Genomic DNA, 24358 nt, shown 5'->3' with positions numbered 1-24358 from the left:
TTAAGAATAGAAGGCTGTGCTAAATATTTTGTTCAGTGCAGCTGTTAATTTTATGTAATTAACATGAATTATATATTATATGAATTATTGAAGTATATTTATTGAATTATATGCCTCATGCATTAATTTAAGTATTTACCCTTTAGGGCAAATTTCAAGACTTCAAAAGAAAACAGACAATGAACAAATGAGTTTAATAAACACTGTAAAATGTTTCACTGACTATATATAAACTAATAAAAAATATTTCACATTTAATATATTACATTTTTAATAACTGTTTCTTTTTCAACAACGTAAACTTTAACACCTCATCTCAATGTCAAAAACACTTGTAAATCATCATATTTACACACATCTTTTCAGTTTCAGGTTTCTTCTCAGTTTTGTGTGGTGTGGCATTATTTAGTCAACTCTGATTTTGTGTTCCTTTCTGGTCTTTCCTGCTGTCTACTGAGCAATCCAGTGCAACGACAAAGAAAGCTGATACTGATTGGCCCTTGTGCGTGCATTCAAAATGCTGATTGGCTCACAAAAGAACCTTATAGAGCCAAGCTAGAGTTTGACTTTGTATATAAAACCTTTTTTTTGTTTTTTAAATAGAAAGTCTTAAAATGTGAACAACTTATAAAAACAACATCACATAATGCAAATAAGATGTCATTTAATAAGAATATCAATAACTCAATTTTGACAAAAATGTCAGATAGAACCTTATAATTCTAAAATGACGATAACTCAAAAAAAGCTCTCTGCTTTTACTGCCATAAAGCCTGAGTTGGAAGTTTTTGACCAGTCTGTAGACCGGAGTATCATTCAATATATTTGTCTCATATTTATTAACTTTGTCAAAGTTTGTAATCAACTAAAGACCACCTCCAGATCAGCTACTGGCATTTAAAAAGCCAATGAAGTATTGTAAGTATTGCCATTGTATGACTTTTTTCATTTGTTTGTCTTATTTTTCTGTCTTATTTTGACTTGCTCCCGAATCTACCCCCACTATCTGTCTGTTATTTTCTTTATATGTGATGCATAATTTCCATCTATACTCCTAGCATTAATCAGCTTCTTCAGTATTCTTCAATTTTCAATTCTCATCTCAAGTCTTGGAAAATAACTGAGAAAGGACCAATGCAGACTTCTTAAAAAGTATATTACAGTATTTAAAAAATACAAGATACTATAGTATTTTGATACAACATATTAAGCCATTTTCATAAACCCTATCAAATACAAATTACAAAATACTATTTTGTATTTAAAATACATCTTTGAAATACCTTTATCATAAATACTGCCCATCCCTGCTTATAACTAGATCCGCATGGAATCTCTGCCAGAAATCCAGAAAACGTTTAACTTGAATGTGAATAAATGAAGGCATAGCATAAGATAGGCATAAGAGTTAAATCAAAAGATGAGTAAAAACAACTACATCCATGATGAAATGTTGGACAAACCCAGTCATACTTACCTTTAATTTTTCAGTCTCCATATTTCATATTGAAACAGCCCACACCCTACATTAAACTTCCAGGAGGGCCCATTTAACTCTCTAAATAATTTTAACTGTTAAATTAGCATAGCCTAAAATGAATGCTAAAAAAAGCTAAAATACTAAAAGTAAAGATGAACGAAGCTCATTCATTAATTTTCCATCAGCTTAGTCCCTGATTTTATACTATTTTCACATTTACACATTCTTGAAATCAAAGCGGTTGTAAACCACTGCTTTGAACTGGGTATAGTGTAATAACACTAGAGGGCGCACAATGTCCATGCAATTTTTAGATGATTGATGACGTTATTCACCAACATTCCATATTTATCAGTGGTAATAACATTAAATGACTCCTACATTTCCCCAGTCATGACTTCTTTGTTATTGTACAGGATTGTATTGTTCTAGCTGGTGATCTGAGTTGAAGAAGTGCATGTTGAGTTTGGCTCATCTCCTCATCCTGCTCTCTTTACTTACCCATTCCACCGTTGTTTGACTGCTAATCTTATTCAAATCGCTGATACTGAATTTTGAAAGTCTGCAATACAAACATTATTTAGGGGAAAGATTGAAGGAAAAGGAAACCTGTTTTCATAAAGTTTGTTTATATGACATCTTCCTTTTTGCATTACAAACTTTGTAAAATTGCAAATAATTGTCATGTTTTATGCTGTACTACCTGTTTTGTTTTTTTGCACAAACCGCAGACACACACAGATGTGGAAGTACATGTCAAACTGACATACAAGATGTGTTGCACAATCACCAGGGGATGTTTTTGCCTTCCCAATCTAAAAGAGTCCCGCTGTCTTTCTCAGTGAGGCTTGTGATGACTTTTATCATGCCGCTGACGCTCTCAGCTGTCGGCAGGGGAGCCTGAGGGGGCCGCCAAAAAATGACAAATGTGAGAATGTCAAAGTAAGTAAATCGATGAATAACAACACATTTGTGAAAAGCACTTTGTATTACCTGTGGGCCTCCTGTTTCTGTCTGGACCCATCCTGGATGGATAGACATAACAAGAATGCCATCTTTTCTGAAATCCTCCGCCAAGCAGCGAGTTAACATGTTCAGTGCAGCCTGAAGAAACAGTCATGATGTGTTTGTTTAAATAGTGATTTCTGCTTAAATAATATATGAATTGTTCTTCTTTATAATTTTTATAAACTGGTACCTTGCTGATGCGATTGGGGTACATTGGAGACCTGTAGAAATTCTCAGGGCATCTTGTGATGGATGACAGCAGTGTGGAGACATTGACAACAGCCGATCTACTGCAAGACATGCTTGATTGAGGAAACTGAGCTGCAGCTTTACACAAGAGGGGATGGAAATTCTGTAAATGAATTAAAGACATTGTGTTTAAAATATTATACTTAAATTTAGCAAATATTTTACTGCAAAACATTTATACTCTTTAAGAACTTTGAACGATTCATGCAATGTTTTACTGGCTTGCTAGTTTGGTGGTGAGTTTACTGGTATTTCAATTTACTGGTAACATGCCATTATTTAACACTGTCAGTTCTTCACGTGTTCCAAACTCTTCTGTTAAACACAAAAGATTATATTCTGAAGAAAGATCGAAACCAGTAAGCACTGACATCCATCGTATTTGTTTTTGTTACTATGAAAGCCAATGGTTACAGCTTTTCAGCTTTCTTCACAATATCTTGTTTAGTGTTTATGGGATCGTTTTTATTACACCCATTATTATTTACACACCCTTGTATTGTTTCATTGGCACATATTTATGTTTCCTTTTATTTCATAAATAGACCAATTAATGAAATAGCTGATTAATGTAATTAGAGATGTCCAGATCCAATCACATGATCGGAAATCGGCCCGATCACACGATTTCAGACTTGATCGGAATCGGACATTACCTCCTGATCAGGACTCGAATATAAATATATATTTATATACACACACATACACACGCACACACACATATAATTATTTTTTATCACATCTATGGTTATATATTAAGATTTTTTATTTACGTTTTTTTTTTTTTTAGGACAACAGTATCTCTAGCAGAAATGATTTTAAACTGTAAAAAAATCTGTTTTTGAAACAAATGAACACAGCAGAAGTCAATAATTCATTTAGACAGACATGTTTACTGTTCCAAAGTATTTGTAATGTTTCTCAAAATGAAATATAATGTGTTCAAAAGAGAAACAAGTTTTAGTTTCATTTAAAAATAATATATTTTAGGGCAGTAATCACAATTCCGTGAAACGGATACCACAAGGTTATCATACCATTAGAATCGTTACCGGCCCATGCCTAAAGGGTATATGCCGAGCTAGTATTTTTCCCATACTGATAAACATCCGGTGACCTGTTATTGTGAGTTTTTTTTCCATTTTATACGGTTCCTTTTACAGCATCGATGTTGTAATGTAATTAAAATACATTCAGTTAAATAAACTTTGGCATTCATTTAATTGTTCAAGCGTAAAACGAGACAAAAAGCCGTTTACTCGCACGCGACCATCAGAATCGGCAGGCTAGTGCAGAAGCGCCATTGAATATAATGGGGTAAAACAAATGCTCATATTACACAGACATGGCGGGGGAAATGTTATTTAATGCAGTGCTTTTTGTACAATCTGAGACCCACTTTATATCAGATATCACTCAGCTAGTGGAGATCGTTGATATTTAAAGAAAACTGATGTTAAATGCGCAGATTTTTGCATTGTCATACAATTGACCGAAAGCGCTTGTCACGGATTGGCCAGGCTCTTCCACCAGCATCACGCAAAGATCACCATCACCTGAGTATTAACCACACACAGCTGCACCCAATCACTCAGACTCACTACATAAGCACACACCTCACTTCACTCAGTGTCCGGTCTCGTTCCTACGAAGCGGACTCTGAGTGAACACCTCCTGGTAATCACTCACCCTCGATATCAGCAAACAATACTTACCTTCTCTCTGTTTCTCCTAGTCTGTCCAGTGTTCCCGGTATCCTGTCTGCCTTGTGTCTATCGTCAGTCTGTCTTCCCCGCAAGCCCTCTGGTGTGTGCATTCGGTCTCCTTCAGTGTTTGTCAGCCAACCTGCCACCAAGGACCATCAGATTTACCATACTCCAATCACTTCTCCTCCGTTCTCCTTGTATGCTCATCTGTTGTAAATAAACATCGTTGTTAATTCACTCACCTCCTTTGTCCGTCTGCTTCCCATAACAGAAGACCGGACCTCTACAATCAACAGCATGAGCACTCACGATCCCATTCAAGAGTTGGTGGACTCACTGAAGAGAGTGTTATTGTCATCTACTCCACTTCCCGAAGCACCACCAGCACCGAGCACTTCTTCACCGTCCACCCACTCATCCAGTCCCATGGCTCGACCAGCGCCCTACTCTGGCGGGGCGGAGGAGTGCAATGGATTTCTTTTGCAATGTTCTCTAATATTCACCATGCAACCTGAGTTATATCCCACAGATCGGTCCAAAATCGCTTTCATCATCTCCCTTCTCTCTGGATCGGCTCTTCGGTGGGCAGAAACCATCTGGCAACAGTCTGGGCCGGTAACCAGCTCCATTCAAGCATTCATCAAGTACTTTAAGGAGGTTTTCGGTCGCGCAGATGCAGAAGTAGCAGCTGGAGAACAGTTATACCATCTCAAACAGGGAGCCATGTCCACTCAGGATTATGCGCTCCGGTTCCGTACTCTGGCTGCTGCTAGCGGATGGAATGAGCGATCTCTCCTCACCACCTACCGGCTCGGACTGGAGCCCAGCCTCCGACTACAGCTAGCAGCCCTTGACGATACCATGGGGTTGGAGAAATTCATCCAACAATCCCTCCGCTGTTCAGATCGTCTGAGGGTCTACCAGCACGATCTTCCATCTGCACCCCAAGCACTCCTCCGTTCGCCAGAGCCAGCAGTCCCTCCAGAACCGGAACCAATGATCGTGGAATCTGGTAGACTCACCATCACTGAGCGACAGAGGAGGCTGACCCGGGGTTTATGTATGTACTGTGGTGCCGACGGACATGTCAGGCTGGACTGTCCCATTCGTCCAGCACGTCCCTTGGTGAGTGTATTCAGTTCTCCCATTGAAAAAATGCATCCTCTCACCACCAATGTCCAGTTAACTACCCCTTCTGTATCTGTTTCAGTCACGGCCCTCATCGACTCCGGGTCAGCTGGAAATTTCATCTCGTACGCCCTCTGTCGCCAGCTCCAACTTGACACCGAAGCCTCGACGCACGTCTACCAGATCCAACCCATAACCAACGCAATCCATTCCCAGGCACGTATCCATCGCAAATGTGAACCTATCAATCTCCAAGTGGGATTGCTCCACAAGGAGGAGATCCAATTTCTGGTTCTGGAGGGTGCATCTATGGACATCATTCTAGGGCGCCCGTGGCTGGTGAAGCACGATCCCATCCTCTCTTGGGGCACAGGAGAAATAAAGAAATGGGGTGAAGACTGCAAAACCAGATGTTTTCCCGACCTACCTGTTCAACTTCAGAAACCACTTACCATCTATGTCACGTCTGTCGAAAGCCCAGTCAATAAACGATCCATTCAAATCCCGAAGATCTACTCCGCATTTGAAGACGTTTTTTGCCCCAAGAGAGCTTCCCAGCTACCTCCACATCGGCCATGGGACTGCGCCATCGACCTGCTACCAGACGCTCCTATGCCCAAAGGTAGGATCTACCCGTTGTCCCTTCCGGAAACTAAGGCCATGGAGGAGTATATTCAGGAAGCACTGAGTCAGGGGTATATCCGCCAGTCCACGTCACCCGCTGCCTCAAGCTTTTTCTTTGTGGCCAAGAAGGATGGAGGGCTGCGTCCTTGCATCGATTACCGAGTTCTGAATCAAGGAACAATTAAGTTCCGGTATCCCCTTCCTCTCGTCCCTGCGGCCCTGGAACAACTACGATCCGCCAAGATTTTCACGAAGTTGGACCTCCGCAGCGCCTACAATCTGGTCAGAATACGTGAGGGGGACGAGTGGAAGACGGCGTTTGTGACCCCTACAGGACACTACGAATACCTGGTCATGCCCTATGGTCTGGTCAACGCCCCCTCCGTATTCCAGAACTTCATTCACGAAGTCCTCCGGGAGTTCCTCCATATCTCCGTCATAGTCTATATTGATGACATCCTGATTTACTCCCGGAGTGAGGCCGAACACCGCCACCACGTTGCGGAGGTCCTACAAACCCTCAGAGACCATCAATTGTACCTCAAGGCTGAAAAATGCTCCTTCCACCTACCGTCTGTTCAGTTCTTGGGGTACATTATTGATCAGAAAGGGGTTCGCATGGACGAGGGGAAGGTGACTGCCGTTGTCTCCTGGCCAAAACCAACAACCATTAAAGAACTCCAGCGATTTCTAGGATTTGCCAATTTCTATAGACGATTCATCCACAACTACAGTCTCATTACCGCTCCGCTGACCAACCTACTCAAAAACCACCCCAAGAAACTCTCCTGGCCTCCCGAAGCCGATGCAGCCTTCCAAACCCTCAAACAATCCTTCACTCAAGCTCCACTCCTGACTCACCCCAATCCTGAAATCCCGTTCGTGGTCGAGGTAGATGCCTCGACAACTGGAGTGGGAGCCATCCTGTCTCAACATCAAGGAACACCATCATTACTCCATCCATGCGCCTATTTCTCGAGGAAGCTCAGCCCGGCGGAGAGAAACTATGACATCGGAAACCGAGAGCTATTGGCTATCAAGCTTGCCCTGGAAGAATGGCGACACTGGCTGGAGGGAGCCAAACATCCTTTCCAGGTGATTACAGACCATAAGAATCTCCAGTACCTCAAGGAAGCCAAAAGACTCTGTCCTCGTCAGGCCCGATGGTCCCTGTTCTTCTCCCGATTCCAATTCTCCATATCTTACCGACCTGGGTCAAAGAACATCCGAGCGGACGCACTTTCCCGTATATATGATCAGCCGGAAGTCATGGAGACCCCAGCCAGAATCCTCCCAGAACAGATTACGGTCTGTCCAATCACCTGGTCCGCTCCTACAGTCATCGCCACTCCCGAATCCAGGACTCCGCCGGGCTGTCCCCCCAATCGTCGCTTCATTCCTGAAAACCAACGGGTAGATCTGATTCATTCCACCCATACATCTTTGGGCACAGGGCATCCCGGGACCAACAACACCCTCTCGTTGCTATCCCAACGCTTTTGGTGGCCGCACATGGCGAGGGATGTGAGGAGATACGTTCAAGGCTGTAGAGAGTGCGCTATGTCAAAGAGTCCTCGCCATCTACCTGCAGGTAAACTCCATCCCTTGCCCATCCCAAACCGCCCCTGGTCACACCTAGGAGTTGACTTCATGACAGATCTACCATCATCTGAAGGTAATACCTGCATTTTAGTCATTGTCGACCGATTTTCCAAATTCTGCCGTCTGATTCCCTTGAAGGGTCTGCCCACAGCCCTAGAAACCGCCGAAACCCTATTCAACCATGTCTTCCGATGCTTTGGGTTACCTGAAGACATAGTCTCGGACCGAGGACCCCAGTTCATCTCCAGACTATGGAAAGCCTTCTTCAGACTCCTAGGTGTGACCGTCAGCCTCTCGTCTGGCTATCATCCACAGACCAACGGCCAGACAGAGAGGAAGATCCAAGAAGTGGGGCGGTTCCTCAGAACATTCTGTCACGGTCATCAAAACTCCTGGAGCCAGTTTTTGGGCTGGGCGGAATACGCCCAGAATTCCCTGCGGCAACCTACCACCGGACTTACGCCATTCCAGTGTATTCTGGGCTTCCAACCTCCACTATTTCCCTGGGATGGCGAACCTTCTGATGTCCCCGCAGTGGATTACTGGTTCCGGGAGAGCGAGAGGGTCTGGGACGATGCTCATCACCATCTCCAGAGGGCAGTTCGCAGAGCCAAGGAGGTCTCCGACAAGAGGAGGATCCCAGGTCCAAGCTATGCGCCGGGGCAGAAAGTTTGGCTCTCCACCAGAGACATCCGCTTGCGACTGCCCTCCCGAAAACTTAGTCCCAGATTTGTTGGTCCCTTCACCATCCTGGAGCAGGTCAACCCCGTCACGTTTAAGTTACAGTTACCACCACAATATAGGATCCACCCCACATTCCACGTTTCACTCCTCAAACCCTTTCACGACCCTCTGATTCCCTCCACAGAGCCTGGCCATGAAGAGGAACCTCCTCCCCCACTGATGTCGGAAGTCGGATCCATCTACAAGATCAAGGACCTTCTACGGTCCCGACGTCGTGGTGGTCAGCTGGAATATCTTGTCGACTGGGAGGGATACGGTCCGGAGGAGAGATCTTGGGTCCCCAGATCAGATATATTAGATCCTGCACTTATGGAAGAGTTCCACTCCAATCACCCCGAGTTTCCAGCACCTCGTGGACGTGGTAGACCACCACGGCGTCGGAGGTATAGGCCCTCAGGAGCGGGCCCTGGGGAGGGGGGTAATGTCACGGATTGGCCAGGCTCTTCCACCAGCATCACACAAAGATCACCATCACCTGAGTATTAACCACACACAGCTGCACCCAATCACTCAGACTCACTACATAAGCACACACCTCACTTCACTCAGTGTCCGGTCTCGTTCCTACGAAGCGGACTCTGAGTGAACACCTCCTGGTAATCACTCACCCTCGATATCAGCAAACAATACTTACCTTCTCTCTGTTTCTCCTAGTCTGTCCAGTGTTCCCGGTATCCTGTCTGCCTTGTGTCTATCGTCAGTCTGTCTTCCCCGCAAGCCCTCTGGTGTGTGCATTCGGTCTCCTTCAGTGTTTGTCAGCCAACCTGCCACCAAGGACCATCAGATTTACCATACTCCAATCACTTCTCCTCCGTTCTCCTTGTATGCTCATCTGTTGTAAATAAACATCGTTGTTAATTCACTCACCTCCTTTGTCCGTCTGCTTCCCATAACAGCGCTTAACCCAGGTAATTGGCAAATTCAAAGTCCTATTAGTCCTATTAGGCTATTGGTTAAATGCCGGCAAAGTAGAACACGGAAGCAGCTTGAAGCAGAAAGCGTGAGTATGTCTGTGGTCTGGAGGTATGATAAAGTTGATGATGACAACATTGCCATGGAAACTGTGAGATATGTAAACTTGGGGTTGCCTGCCAGGTATTTCAAGTTGAGGTGCTGTTTGTTTTTATACAAGTTTTTCGATTATATTTACTGTTGCACTAAAGTCCAAAAGTGAATAGTTTATGTTATTTATTTATTATTTGGTTGCTCAAGCTACCTCACAGAAGTGTTCTGTTTGTTAACAGAGTCTTCACTCTTCTTTATTCTTTTTATATGTATTATAGAAGTATCGGATCGGGTTTCGGTATTGGTAGATACTCAAAATCAAATGACTCAGACTCGGACTCGAGGGCAAAAAAACCTGGTCGGGACATCCCTAAATGTAATCCCAGCATGCACACAATGTCATAAGATGTTAATATTAGGTTATATTTAGGTCGTGATGTCAGGTGACCAAAATTCAATGTCTAGCCAGTGTCTAAGGACAACCTTATTTTGATGTCCAATAACAACATCAAATGACATTGATATTTGGTTGATTTTAGGTTGTGTTGGAAAGTGACCAAAATCCAACATCGAGCCAAGATCTTAAACCAACATCATAATGACATTTATTTGTCAGATATGGCAACCAAAATTCAACATCTGATAGATGTCATAGTGGTAATATACACAACATCAAGCTACACCATCATTAGACGATGATATTTGGTTGATTTTAGGTTGAACACTGATGTCGACCTGACGTTGAGTTCTGACGTCAACCTGTCAGAGAAGGGCGAGAGTGCTCAGTTCGAGCTCAGGTAGGTCTCGAGGACTCCCCTGCATGTCGCCGCGTGAGAAGTGTAAACTAGGATTGTTTTCGGTGATAATTTGGTCTAGTCGTTTGGCTATGGTTTATGTTTTTGGACGGTGGGAGGAAACCAGGGGACCCGGGGGAAACCCACGCGAACACGGGGAGAACATGTAAACTCCGCACAGAAACACCAACCAGCCCGATAGGAGGGTGGACCAGCGGTGTTCTTGCTGTGAGGCAACAGTGCTAGCCACTGGGCCACCGTGTCGCCCTATCGGAAAAAGGGGGAGGAAGTAGGGGTGGAAAGGGGGGGGAAGCTTCAAGACGAAGGTAACTGGAGTGAAAAACTCTGGCTATTTATAATGCTTCCGTAATCATCTAATGGGTCAGATTATGGAGCTAATGAGGAGCCAGCCGTGTTGATCATAAGCACGTGATCCTCTCGAAATTAGTTTATGAATAAACCACACTAAGTTATCTGCAAAAACAATGTTTGTGTGTGTTTAAAGACATTCTGTCTTGAAATTATTAACTTAAACACTCCCACTACACATATTCTTGACTGTCTCTGCCTCCTGAATCATACATTCAGCTTCAGTTATCATAAAATAATTCAGTTTAATTTTTAATAATCTTTTTTTGTGTGTGTATACTCTCCTATATAAACAAACATTTGCATGAAACATCTATTTTCTTTATTATTTTTAACTGTAGTTATATAAAATACATTTAGTGTCTGTCTCTACATTCTGGTAAACTCTGTAACATCACTGACAAAACGACAATACATTCTGTAAAGCGCTGATAGATAAATCATATGATCATATGTCACTTATTCTGGCAAGAAACTCTGAGGCGTTAAGGCGTGTTGTTACTTTTCTTTCATTAGTTTTTACAAAATGTTTCAGACACACCAATACTATTCATTAATTGTCAACTACATGCCATGTGGTGTCTGTGGTATTTCAAAAGCACAAAATGGTGGAAATTTCAACGATGTTATTGTTAAGTCTGAAACTCCAGTGCTAATTGAGTTTTGTTTTTAAAGATTTACACATTATAAGCAGAATCGCCCACAGAACTTCTCTTTCTTATCAGTACTTTCATAAGATTAAAAAGAAATGTCAGCGGAGCAAGAAAAATAAACTATTTAATGGGTTTTTTTTTCTTGCTTTGACCATAAACTCACTGATCATGAAAATTCTGTCATCATTTACCAACCCTGCTCTATATTATTTAAACATGTTTAAATTTGTCTGGTGAACACAAGAAATATTTTAAAGAATGTTGACTTCCATGGTATTTGTTTTTCCTAATATGGACGTCAATGGCTCTTTAAGATATCTTGCAGCTTTTCTATGTTAAGCTGTCAATCTACATTATAAAAGTGCTATAGAAATAAACATGAATTGAATATCTTGTTTTGTGTTCAACAGAAATAAGACAACCATAAATGTTTGTAACCACCTGAGTAAAATGTGAGTAAATTTCCATTTTCAGGAGAACAATCCATTTTAAATAAATGCATTTACAAACTTTATGTATATTTGTAAGAGAAGCACCCACTTTTGCGATGAGCATGGGTCCTACAACATTAGTCATGTAAGAATCCACCATCTGCTTTTTTCCTATTTCGGCTAGGGATCCTGAAATGTTCACACCAGCATTGTTGATGATCAGATTTAAGCCTTTGCCGTTCAGCTTGGATTCCACCAATTTTGAAGCCTCTTCGATGCTATCCGGACTATCTGTATCTTTTGAGAAATGATGGAGAACATAATAAATTAATAAAGGCAGAATTATAAATGAACCTTAAAATTACAGCCCTGTTTATTATTTTGTTATGAATATTTTACCAAGTTGCACAACCGTGATCACACCCTGGTGCTTCTGAGCGAGAACATGGAGTTCCTGCAAGACAATCAGTAGAAAAAAGCTGCTCAAGAGCTTCCAGATATTAACTAACAATGATTTATTTTCATATAAAGTTATTTTAGGGGCAGATAACCCCAACAATTAAACATTTCCTCATCACTTTTTTAGTTCCTACTTTAGATGTTAATTGCAGCTTGTCCAACATTCTTCACAAAACCATTTATTGTGTTCAACAGATGGAAGGCATTCATAAAAGTTGACTATTAGAGTGTGAGGAAATGGTAAGGAAATGTTTTTTTAGTTGAATTATCCATTAAAATCTGGTTATATTAAAAACAAAGTAAATACACAATAAATGTTTATGAATGAACAATAACAATCTCTAGCCTAATAAACTAACTTAACATCCTTTTACCTGAGCTCTTGGTCCACCTGGGTCTCTACAGCCAGCAAAGATGTGACCTGGAGATTTGGGTGATTTAACTAGCTGGCGAACCAGCTCAAGTCCAATTCCCCTGTTTGATCCGGTCACCAAAACACTGTCACAAATTACTGATGCCATCATGACCTGCACTCTCTACAATTAGAGGCTTGTACACGTATGTCAGCGTGTATACAGTATGTATGGGATGTGTGGGAGTAGTCGCTCTATTAACTCTGTGACATCACTTGTGCTGTTTAGTCCCTCCCAGCATACAAAAGCCTTCTTTATCCTGGACAGAGAGAAATGCAGTTACGTCAATTAATTTTATGCAAAGAATATCACAACTAACACATGTTTTTAAAAATTTGATAATCAGTTTAGATGTTTATAGCTTCTATATTATTTTGACTTATGCAAAGAAAGAACCTTGTGTGTGTGTGTTTTATTTTGACTTTAATTCAGTGTTTCTCAACCACGTTCCTGGAGGACCACTAACACTGCATGTTTTCCTGTCTCCTTTGTCACACACAGGTCTTTCAATGTCTGCTAATAAGATGATGATCTGAATCTGGTGAGTTTGGTTAAGGAGACAGGGAAAATTGGCAAAGCAGGTGGTCCTCCAGGAACATGGTTGAGAAATACTGCTTTAATTCAGATGTTTGAGAGGTTAAGATATGATATTGTATTACTGCCTAATATGTTTAGATGTTTAGAGCATTACAGGTGAGCTAGATGAAGCTGTCCTTTAGAATAAACTACAAACAGATCCGCATGATCTGAAAATTATATTCTTAACATAAGCTACAATTTTGTAAAAAATTACATTAATAAAGATATTAATCATATTATTACTGTAATAAAGATTCAATTATAAAAAATCTGTTTGTTTTTTTCTATTCAATAAAGAATGTTAAAATTATCATTCTACATTTTAAATAACTAAATAACTACAAAATAACTAAATAAATAACTAAACATAACAGTTTCAGCTTGATCGATACACTGTAAAAAAATCCTGGTTGCCTTAAAATTTTAAGCTGAATCAAATTAACCTTATAAGTCCATTGAACTCATGTTATGTTAAACTGACTTAAAATAGCTTGCGTAACTTATAAAATTAGTTAGAACATGATTAACTTGGTATAATAAGTTACAATAACCTAAAAACATATGCTGTTATGACTAATTGATCATATAATTTTTACAGTGTAGTAACTCACGATTTCCGATGTGATAATTCTGTTCCACTGAAGATGTTTGTGGAAAAAGACACATGAATGGATTCATGGAAAGTTCACCTGCTGCTAAGAAAGAACAGCTTCTACTCCGGAAGTTGAGGCATCTACCTCCACAATAAAGGGTCTTTGTGGATTAGGTTGGACTGAAAGGGCAGCTGAAGTGAAGTCTGTTTGGAGGGTGTCTATGGAGGTTTCAGGTGTCCAGGACAGAGACTTCGCCTTGTTTTTGAGAAGATCTGTCAGCGGAGAGGGAATGGAACTGTAGTGGAATATGAATCTTCAGTAGAAGTACACAAAGTCAATGAATCGTAGGACCACTTTTACAGTTGTGGTTATGGGTCTAGTTCTTACGACTTCAACTTTCCCCTACACAGCCCTACCAGCTGCAACCCATCACTGGGAAACAGCCATACAAACTCATTCACACACATACACTACGGAAAATTTAGCCTACCCGATTCACGTGTACAGCCTGTCTTTAGACTCTGGGGGAAACCGGAGCACCCGGAGGAAACACTGGGAGAACATGCAAACTCTACACAGAAATGTGTACCAGCGACCTTCTTGCTGTGAGGCGAACGTGCACACACTGCGCCGCCATTCAGCCAAAACAATAACCAACTAATGATTAACGGGAAATAAAATATGTTACTGACATAGCTACACAAAATTAACTTATAACTCGCTCAAACACATAAAAATGATTAACAAATCTACATTTCACAACAAACAATTTCCTACCTGAGGAGCACTGTAATGTCCAGGCGACTACTGTAAATCCCGCGTGTAGAAATAATCGCAAATGTGAGGTAAACTAGTCAAATCGTGTTTACTGATGACGAGCAGCGCGTGAAGTGTGTGCGCCCGCTATCCAGAGCTCTCTGGTAAAGCCCACCTTTTTGTACTGTCCGAGCTGGGAGGAAAATAAACCCTCATGTGACTGTTTTCACACAGGAGGATCGTCGTGAGGCAGCTGTAAGTTTTTCCCCCAGGTTTTATTAAAATATACGTAAAACAAATCATATTATACAAACGGATATTTATTTTTTTACTTCATCAAAACTTCATCAAAGCTCAATATCAGAGATTTTTAAATAATAATGATAATAATAATAACTATTATTATTATTATTATTATTATTATTATATAATTTATTAATTAAAATATAATTAAAATAATAAAAGGTCCTCAATTTTTTTTCAAAGTCCTTCCTCTGACTCTGAACATTATTTCCTCAGGAGTGCAATAGGAAATAAGTTTGTTGAACCAATGTCTTGTAGATGGAGAGTGACATGATTTCCAGTTAATAAAAATGCATTTCCCCCAGCCCTTCCAACCAGAAGTGTAAAGAATTGTTTCATGATGAGATGTACAAAAGTTCAGTGTCTCCTATTATTCAGATTCTCTGAGTTAGGCTATACTTGCAATTTTCGATGATATCACTGATGTCAACTATACATTCCCAAAAATCTGACAAAACAGGAAAACTCCAAAGAATATGCAGCAAATTTCCTTCAGCTGCATTGCACCTTTGTCATTTTAAAGCTATATTAGCAGCTGATAGTTAAAGAAAAACATTTGAGTTCTCTCCTCAACAAAGCAACAAGTGAATCACTTCGGTCACTGCAGGATAATCGAAATCTGGAAGCTGCTATGATTGATTCTTTTGTCAGGCTGATTTATTGGGTCATCTTTAAACACATACCATTAGTGTCAATTAAATCTACAGTAAAAGTAATTAACTGTATAACTGGGAGTTTAAACACCTTGTGGTTGTCTGGTTGTTTGTTTCACACCATTGCTCCTAGTTTCATTTATTAATTTATTATTTATAAAATGTAGCAATATTTCTTGTTCGTCATTTCTAATCAATCAATAAATTTGTCAAATTATGAAAGTATAAAAATATGTAAACATAGCATTTCGGCTTAAATCCAAAGTTTTATTTAATGACTTTTTAGTGTACATTTTTGCGAATATAAAAAATAATCTGAAAAATATATATATATAATTACATAATCATATTTCAATAGGCTCACCCCCTAGAGTAAATTTTTTTGCACATATAAAATGTGAAAAAACATAATTAATAACTTGTAATATTAATAAATACCTCCCATAATTAAGGTGGCGCAGTGGGTAGCATGATCACCTCACAGCAAGAAGGTTGCTGGTTTGAGCCACGGCTGGGTCATTTGGCATTTCTGTGTGGAGTTTGCATGTTCTCCCCGCGATCGCGTGGGTTTCCTCCTGGTGCTCCTGTTTCCTCCACAGTCCAAAGACATGTGGTATAGGTGAATTGGATAAGCTAAATTGTCCGTAGTGTATGTGTGTGAATGAGTGTGTATGGATGTTTCCCAGTGATGGGTTGCAGCTAAAAGGGCATCCGCTGCATCAAACATGCTGGATAAGTTGGCGGTTCATTCCGCCGTGGCAGCCCCTGATTAATAAAGGGACTACGCCGAAAAGAAAATGAATGAATGAATGATCCCATAATTAATAATAAACATAACAAAAAAAGTACAGCTCAAGGCTATGTGAATCTGCAATTAAAAAGTGAATCTGAAGCTTTTTTCTATTACAAAATCATTAGGCTAACTGTTAAAACAATAAAATGTAGGCCTATAAAATTATTTCTTTGTCCCTAAATTTAAAGTCTTGAGACTAGATCTAATATATCGTATGTAGACTTTGTATTTAAATTTGATTTGTTGTGAAAATAGCCGAACCTGTTTTCATGATTCTCACCTACTGTATTACTCTAAACAGAGAAGTTCAATAGGGTGAGTGACTGCTTTTACCTGTAGCCAACTAACATTTGAATGGCTGTAATCAATCTGTCTTTGTTTCTCTGTCAAGTAAAAAAAGTCAAAAGATGAGTAAAAACAACTATATCCATAATGAAATGTTGGACAAATCATGCCTACCTTTAACTTTTCAGTCTAAATTAGTAAATAGCCTATGCTAAAAAAAAGCTAAAACACTTAAAGTAAAAACATACAAAATTAAACTATCAAAATATTTTATATTATTTATTAAAAATGATCCAGACCAGCTTAAAGAGAAAAGAGGCCATCAAATATAATTTTGTATAACAAACAGGGTTCTTAAAACCAAAGAGGTTGTAAACCACTGCTTCAAACTGGTTATAGTGTAACAACACTAGGGGGCGCACAATGTGCAAGTTTTGTATGCTTGACGATTATGGTATTCACGTATTCACCAACATTCAATATTTATTAAAGCGGTAATGACATTAAATGACTCCTACAGTTCCCCCAGTCAAAAAAGTGTCATGTTTTATGCTGTACTAGCTGTTTTTTTGTTGTTTTTTTGCACAAACTACACAAACCGCAGACACACAAAGATGTGGAAGTACATGTCAAACTGACATACAAGATGCGTTGCACAATCACCAGGGGATGTTATTGCCTTCCCAATCTAAAAGAGTCCCGCTGTCTTTCTCAGTGAGTCTTGTGATGACTTTTATCATGCCGCTGACGCTCTTGGCTGTCGTCAGGAGAGCCTGAGGGGGCCACCAAAAATGACAAATGTGAGGTAAACCAATGAATGTAACAATATATTTGTGAAAAGCACTTTGTATTACCTGTGGGCCTCCCATTTCTGTCTGGACCCATCCTGGATGGATAGACATAACAAGAATGCCATCTTTTCTGAAATCCTCCGCCAAGCAGCGAGTTAACATGTTCAGTGCTGCCTGGAGTATAGAAACAATCATGATGTGTTTTTTAAAATAGTGATTTCTGCCTAAAATAAAGTCTATGCTTAGCATTATTATTCATAGTGTGATTTCAATATTCATGGTACCTTGCTGATGCGATAGGGGTACATTGGAGACCTGTAGAAATTCTCAGGGCATCTTGTGATGGATGACAGCAGTGTGGAGACATTGACAACAGCTGATCTACTGCAAGACATGCTTGATTGAGGAAACTGAGCTGCAGCTTTACACAAGAGGGGATGGAAATTCTGTAAACGAATTAAATTGTGAACAAAATGTTACCAAGTTCCCCCAAAAATGAATATTCTGCCATCATTTACTTGCCCTTCACATGTTCTAAACCTTTATGAGTTTCTTTTTTCTGATTCAGAATCCTATTCTGAACCACAGAAGAGTGATTTGTTGTCCATAGCATTATGAAAGTCAAGAGTTACAGGTTTTCAACTTTCTTCAAAGTATCTTCTTTAGTCCTAACAGAAGAAGAAATTCCTACAGGTTTGGAACATATAAAGGGTGAGTAAATACTGTATAAATGTAAATTTTGGGGTGAATTATCCCCATCAATTTCATACCCTGGTGTTGTTTAATAGGCATATGTTATTGTTTCCTTTTTTTAAATTACATATAGGGAATATAGCTATAATGGCTGTGAATACTGACTGGCATTAAGCTTTAAAAATATGCAAGGCCTCACTGAATCCTACTTTCATAGAATCACAAGTTTGTTAAATTCCTATGTTTTATTTAACAAAAACTGTGACTTTTCATGACATTCAGAGAGATTATTAGTGCAATTGCTCACACCATCTCACCAATAAAAAGCACACAATGTGAGAAATCAAGACAAATGTAATTCCAGATTCTAGAGTTGTGGTACATAAATAAACTTTCAACTGTTTTTTGAAAAACCAAAACTAACACATTTTAAAGTCGTCTCTAAAAACAATGTTTGTGTGTGTGTTAAGAGGCATTCTGTCTTGAAATTATTAACTTGAAGACTCCCGCTACACATATTCCTGACTGTCTCTGTCCCTGAATCATACATTCAGCTTCAGTTATCATTAAATAATTACAACTTGGGTTAATCTGCTTTAAAAAGTGGGGCAGTGTGGAAAACTAAAAAAGAAAAAAAGAAAGTAGTGATTTCCAAATTTACTTTGACTTGTATTTAATTGCAGACAATACGAACACAAAATATTTAATGTTTTGTCTGGTCAACTTATTTTCATTTGTAAATATTCTTCATTTCCTGTCATTCAGACCTGAAACACGTTGAAAAAAGTTGGCACAGGAGTAACTTCGGGCTAGTAATCAGGTAAGGTGGTTAAATAATGATGTGACTTGAAACAGGTGATGTTAAAAGGTGATTGTAATTATGATTTGGTACAGAAGCAGCATCCAAAAAAAGGTCTATTCCTTTAGAAGCAAAGATGGGTCAATGAGCGCCACTTTGCCAACAAATACGTGAGAAAATTTTAAAAATGTTTAAAAACAATGTTCCATGCATACAGGTACTTGAGCAGATGTAGTTACTTGACTGGCCTGTCTGCAGTCCAGACTTATCTCCAATAGAGAATGTGTGGCGCATTTTGAAGTGCAAAATGTGACAACTCCGACCCTCACCCAGACCTGTTTGCAGGAAGAATGGGACAAAATTACACCTGAGACACTTCATCACTCAGTGTCTTCACTCCTTAAACGTCTTTTAAGTGTTGTGAAAAAAATGGCAACATTACAAAGTGGTAGGTGGTTCCAACGGTTTTTAAAATGTGATGGAAGAACCAAAATTGGAATATATGCTTACTTTTGAATACATAAATAAATAAATATAAATATGTATCAAATATGTATCAAATATCATGAGGAACACATTAAATAATGTTTGTTGTATTGTCTACAATGAAATACAAGTCAAAGTATGTTTAGAAATCACTACTTTTTTTTCTTTGCGTTTTCCATACTCTCCCATCTCTTTCTAATTTGCGATTGTCTATTTTTCATCTTTTATTCACTCTACTATGTAAATAAACATTTGCATGAAACATTTATTTTCTTTATTATTTTAAATTGCAACTATAAAAACAATATTTTGTGTCTGTCTCTACATTCTGGTTAACTCTGTTACATCACGTATAAAAATATATCCTTAATGCTGACAGAAAAAAATTATGTGAATTAGAAGTGATGTCACTTCCTGTATTGAGAAACTCTGAAAGGCATTAAGCCATGTCATTGTCAATAACTCTGTTATTGTGATATTTCAATGAATCTCTCTTTCACTAAAAAACATGTCATGTGGTGTCTTTTGTTTTGAGGTTTGCATCTTGAGCTAAAGAACAAAATGGTGGAAAATGTCAACTCCGTCATTATTAATCATTAACAGTAATGATTTAAAAGGATAAGTTAAACAACAACAGAATAAAATGTTCCCTATCGTTTTAAGCAGTTTGCATTGTTTTACGTGAATAATGGATTCAGTTTACTATAAAATAGGCATTTGTTGCATATTCCAGTTTAAGAAAAATTAATGTAAAAAGCCTGAAATGTACAGACAATTCTGTAATGAGTCAAATATACAAGTTATTATGTTATCTGTCATTCTGTCAACCAGAGTTCCACTCCAGAAATATTCAATATTTTGCTTTCATGTTTTACTTTATTCTAAACAGTGCAGTTTTGTGCGTTTCCTAAGTGAGTTGGATTGAACTGCAGTGCCAATGAAGTTTTGCTTTTACAATTTTGTACATTGAAAGTAGGATGACCCACAGAACTTCCCTTTCTCGTCAGAACTTTCATGAGATTGTGGTCTCACAAGTTGCTTTGGTTAGTAAAAAAAGCTTTCTCAAGATGATATGAGTTTATGCTCACAACTAGATAAAAAGTCAGTTATTTTTTTTTTTTACCATAAATCATAATTTTTTTTTATCATAAATTGATCATGAAAATTCAGTAAATTCAGTGCTATTTAGAATCATTTACTGTGATCATTGTAAGCATTTACTTACCCTGTTTAAATTTATTTTGTCTGGTGAACACAAAAGATGTCTTTGAATGAATGTTGACTAAGAACAAGAATGTTGGAAACTGGTAACCTCTGACTGGTAACCTTTGTTCTATGGATTACAATGGATAATAGTTTCAAACAATCTTCAAGATATCTTGTTTTGTGTTCAACAGAAATAAGACACTCATAAATGTTTGTAACCACTTGAGTAAATAGTGAGTAAATTTCCATTTCTGGGTGAATAATGTATCTTTTTTTAAGTAAAACCATTATGGCACCCACTTTTGCAATGAGCATGGGTCCTACAACATTAGTCATGCACGAATCCACCATCTCCTTTTTTCCTGTCTCCGCTAGGGATCCTGGGATGTTCACACCAGCATTGTTGATGATCAGATTTAACCCTTTGCCATTCAGCTTGGATTCCACCAATTTTGAAGCCTCTTCAATGCTATCCGGACTATCTGTATCTTTTGAGAAATGATGGAGAACAGAATAAATGAATAAAGGCAGAAAATTAAATAAATTAACCTTAAAATTACAGCCCTGTTTATTCTTTATTTATGAATATTTTACCCAGTTGCACAACCGTGATCACACCCTGGTGCTTCTGAGCGAGAACGTGGAGTTCCTGCAAAACAGTCAGTGGAACGGGCTGCTCAGGAGCTTCCAGAAATGTGCATCATTGTATAGAGACAGATCATAAACAGAGGTTGCCTAACTAGTCTCAGTGCCACAGTGACTCATCTACATTGTTTTTTGTAAAACTGTAATAAGGTATAAAGTTGAACAGATATTAGAAGTCATTAAATAAAATTCCAGAACCAATTAGTAACACTTTAAAATAAGGCCAATTAGTTCAAATTAGTTAATACATCGACTAAGTATGATTTATTTTTCTTTTAAAGCTAAAGGGACAGAGCACTTATGCATTTCTTTCTTCTGTTGAACACAAAAAGCAGATATTGTGAAGAATGTTAGGTGGAAAAAGCAGTCAGAAACTTCTATTGTAGGAACAAACAATACAATGGAAGTCAATGGCTGCTTTTTCCCAACATTCTTCAGTATATGTTTTGTGTTCAACAGTAAAAAGAAACACAAACCGGTTTGGAACAAGTGGAAGATGAGTTATTGGTGACAGAATTTTTAATTATTGTCTCCTTTAATATTTATTTGTTAATTGTTAGTTCTCTTCACTGCAATTTTATTACAACTACATTATTTATATTCCAAATTTGCATTTGCTACTGTATTTATTTATCTTACTAGCTGATTATTGTTCATGTTAGCTCAGTTCCATCAAATAATGTCTACAAATACATTATTAAAATCAAAAGAAGCATTTTTTCATGTAGAAAATAACATTAGCTAATATTACTTACTTATTCCCAGGGTTGTTTATATTGAAGTTGATATTTAACTGCACCATAATTTTTAGGAGGTGGGTCATTAGCCCAATGCTAAACCCCCAACCTGGAGGACCAGGACATACACACATACACTGCGGACAATTTAGCTTAAACAATTCACATGTACCACATGTCTTTGGACTTGTAGGGGAACCCTGAGCACCCAGAGGGAACCCACAGGAAGACGAGGAGAACATGCAAAATCCATACAGAAATGCTAACTGGTCCAGCTGGGGCTTGAACCAGCGACCTTCTTGCTGTGAGCCGAGAGCAAAACCTACTGCACCACCGTGTCGCCCTAGCTAATATTATTATCTAGTATTTTGTTGATAATGAATGTTAACAAATGGACTCTTAAACTAGTAAGGTATTACCACTTACAGTTCAATTACTCAATGCATTTAGTATTGTAAATTAATAATGAACATTAACACAAAATCTTTTTTTTTTTTAATGATTCGTAGTGAACTGTAGTGCTAATGGAGTTTTGTTTTGAAAAATAAGAAGAATCACCCACACAACTTCCCTTTCTCATCAGCGCTTTCATGAGATTGTGGTCTCACAAGTTGCTCTGGTTAGTAAAACTGGTCCTAAGCAATGTTGTCTTAAGATGACATGTATGATGATGTATGATTATGTATAAACACTAAAACAACGACTAGACTAAAGTCAGTAGAGCAAGAAAGATAAACTATTTAAAGAAAAGACTGACATTTTTTCCCTGTTTTGACCATAAACCTGCTGACCATTAAACATGTTTATTTACACATCCTGCGCTATTTGTATTCAAACCGGTTTAAATTTATTTAATCAGCTGAAACAAAAGATATTTTAAAGAATGTTGGAAACCGGTAACCATTGACCATTGAAACAAACTCAATTAAAATAGTATAAATGTAAATTATATTATGAATATACAATTTATATTAAACTGTACATTTTAATTCTAAATTAATTGTATCAAGTATTTTTATATAAGCGGTTCATTCCGCTGTGGCGACCCCGGATTAATAAAGGGACTAAGCCGAAAAGAAAATGAATGAATGAATGAATTTTTATATAATTGAATATAATTATACAAATTCTCTTTATTAAAGGGATAGGATTAAACAATATATATTGTTTTCATTTATTCATTCTCCACTAGTTCCAAACCAGTTTTAGCTTCTTTCTTCTGTTGAACACAAAAGAAGATATTCTGAAGAATGTTGGAAGAACAATTATTGACTTCCAAAGTATTTTTCTGTTCCTGATTTGGATGTTAATGACAGCTTTTCCCAATATTCTTCACAATTTCTTGTTTTGTGTTCAACAGGAGAGAATTAATAAAGTTTAGAACAAAGTATTAGGAACAAAGCATAAATACACAATACAATAACAAAACTTAACAGCCTCTTACCTGAGCTTTTGTTCCGCCTGGGTCTCTACAGCCAGCAAAGATGTGACCTGGAGATTTGGGTGATTTAACTAGCTGGCGAACCAGCTCAAGTCCAATTCCCCGGTTTGATCCGGTCACCAAAACACTGTCACAAATTACAGACGCCATCATGGCTGTTCTGAGACCTGCACTTTTTACAATGAGAGGCTTATACATGTATGTCAGCATGTACAGTATAGGATGTGTGGGAGTAATCGCTGTTAAGTAATCGCTCTATTAACTCTGTGAAAGTGTGTAAATGTTTACCAAATGTCATCACTTGTGCTGTTTTAGTCCCTCCCAGCATACAAAAGCCCTCTTCTTCCTGGACAGAGAGAAATGCAGTTACGTCAACTGGTTTTATGGAAATAATATCACAAGTGAAACATGTTTTTAAAAATTTCATAAAGATGTGAGATGTTTTTAGCTTCTCTATTATAACATGGTGCTCTAATTTGACTTATTAACAGTGTTCTTTAATTCTTCACAGCTTGTGATATAGTTTAAGATATGATATAGTTGTTTTATTACTGCCTGGTATGTTTAAATGTTTAGAGCATTACATGTGAGATGTAGATGCAGATGAAGTTGTTCTTTAAAATAAGCCACAAACATATCCGCATGATGTGGAAATACTTGTTTAACGTATAAAAGCTGATAATGCAAACTACACAAGAAATGAGTTGTGTAATCATTGTGGTGTTGTCTACTACTGCCATGCCAGTCATCTATATTCAGGGCTTGTGATATCAATCACATCCAAAAATATGCTTAATATATATAATTGATAATAAAAGTTTTTATACCTTAATGAAAGATAATTCTGCTTAGATTTAGCTTAAGCCGTGGTAATTATTTTTCATATTTTAAGGAAATTGTATTCTTAACATAAGGCACTATTTTTTTTCCAGA

The 24358-nt window shown here is 38.3% G+C and overlaps 2 protein-coding genes across 2 annotated transcripts; both read right to left on the bottom strand.

Annotated features, from left to right (window-relative positions):
* Positions 1-2266: 2266 nt before the first annotated feature.
* On the bottom strand, positions 2267-12773 carry LOC130245382 (C-factor-like). Its single transcript, XM_056478044.1, has 6 exons — positions 12627-12773; positions 12193-12247; positions 11903-12090; positions 2679-2840; positions 2474-2584; positions 2267-2380 (listed from the first exon to the last, which is right to left on the bottom strand). Exons 1-6 carry the CDS (start codon positions 12771-12773, stop codon positions 2267-2269), a joined length of 777 nt encoding a protein of 258 aa, XP_056334019.1.
* A 4446-nt stretch (positions 12774-17219) lies between these two features.
* On the bottom strand, positions 17220-23718 carry LOC130245614 (C-factor-like). Its single transcript, XM_056478367.1, has 6 exons — positions 23429-23718; positions 21197-21251; positions 20903-21090; positions 17703-17864; positions 17482-17592; positions 17220-17400 (listed from the first exon to the last, which is right to left on the bottom strand). The coding sequence occupies exons 1-6, from the start codon at positions 23633-23635 to the stop codon at positions 17287-17289; spliced, it is 837 nt and encodes a 278-aa protein (XP_056334342.1). The 5' UTR covers positions 23636-23718; the 3' UTR covers positions 17220-17286.
* Between the last annotated feature and the right edge of the window lie 640 nt (positions 23719-24358).

This window comes from Danio aesculapii, chromosome 18 (genome assembly GCF_903798145.1).
Source record: "Danio aesculapii chromosome 18, fDanAes4.1, whole genome shotgun sequence".
Taxonomy (NCBI): Eukaryota; Metazoa; Chordata; class Actinopteri; order Cypriniformes; family Danionidae; genus Danio; species Danio aesculapii.
Note: the sequence above shows the minus strand (reverse complement) of the source record. Positions and strands in the feature narration are given on the sequence as shown.

Coding starts and splice junctions, on each gene's coding strand:
- LOC130245382 (XM_056478044.1), bottom strand. CDS start 12,773: ATGGCATCAGTAATTTGTGACAGTGTTTTGGTGACCGGATCAAACAGG. Junction 12,248..12,626: donor CAGGTGGACCAAGAGCTCAG/GTAAAAGGATGT, acceptor ATTGTCTTGCAG/GAACTCCATGTTCTCGCTCA. Junction 2,381..2,473: donor CAGAAACAGGAGGCCCACAG/GTAATACAAAGT, acceptor CGGCCCCCTCAG/GCTCCCCTGCCGACAGCTGA.
- LOC130245614 (XM_056478367.1), bottom strand. CDS start 23,635: ATGCTGACATACATGTATAAGCCTCTCATTGTAAAAAGTGCAGGTCTC. Junction 21,091..21,196: donor GATCACGGTTGTGCAACTGG/GTAAAATATTCA, acceptor ATTTCTCAAAAG/ATACAGATAGTCCGGATAGC. Junction 17,865..20,902: donor GACCCATGCTCATTGCAAAA/GTGGGTGCCATA, acceptor ATTCGTTTACAG/AATTTCCATCCCCTCTTGTG.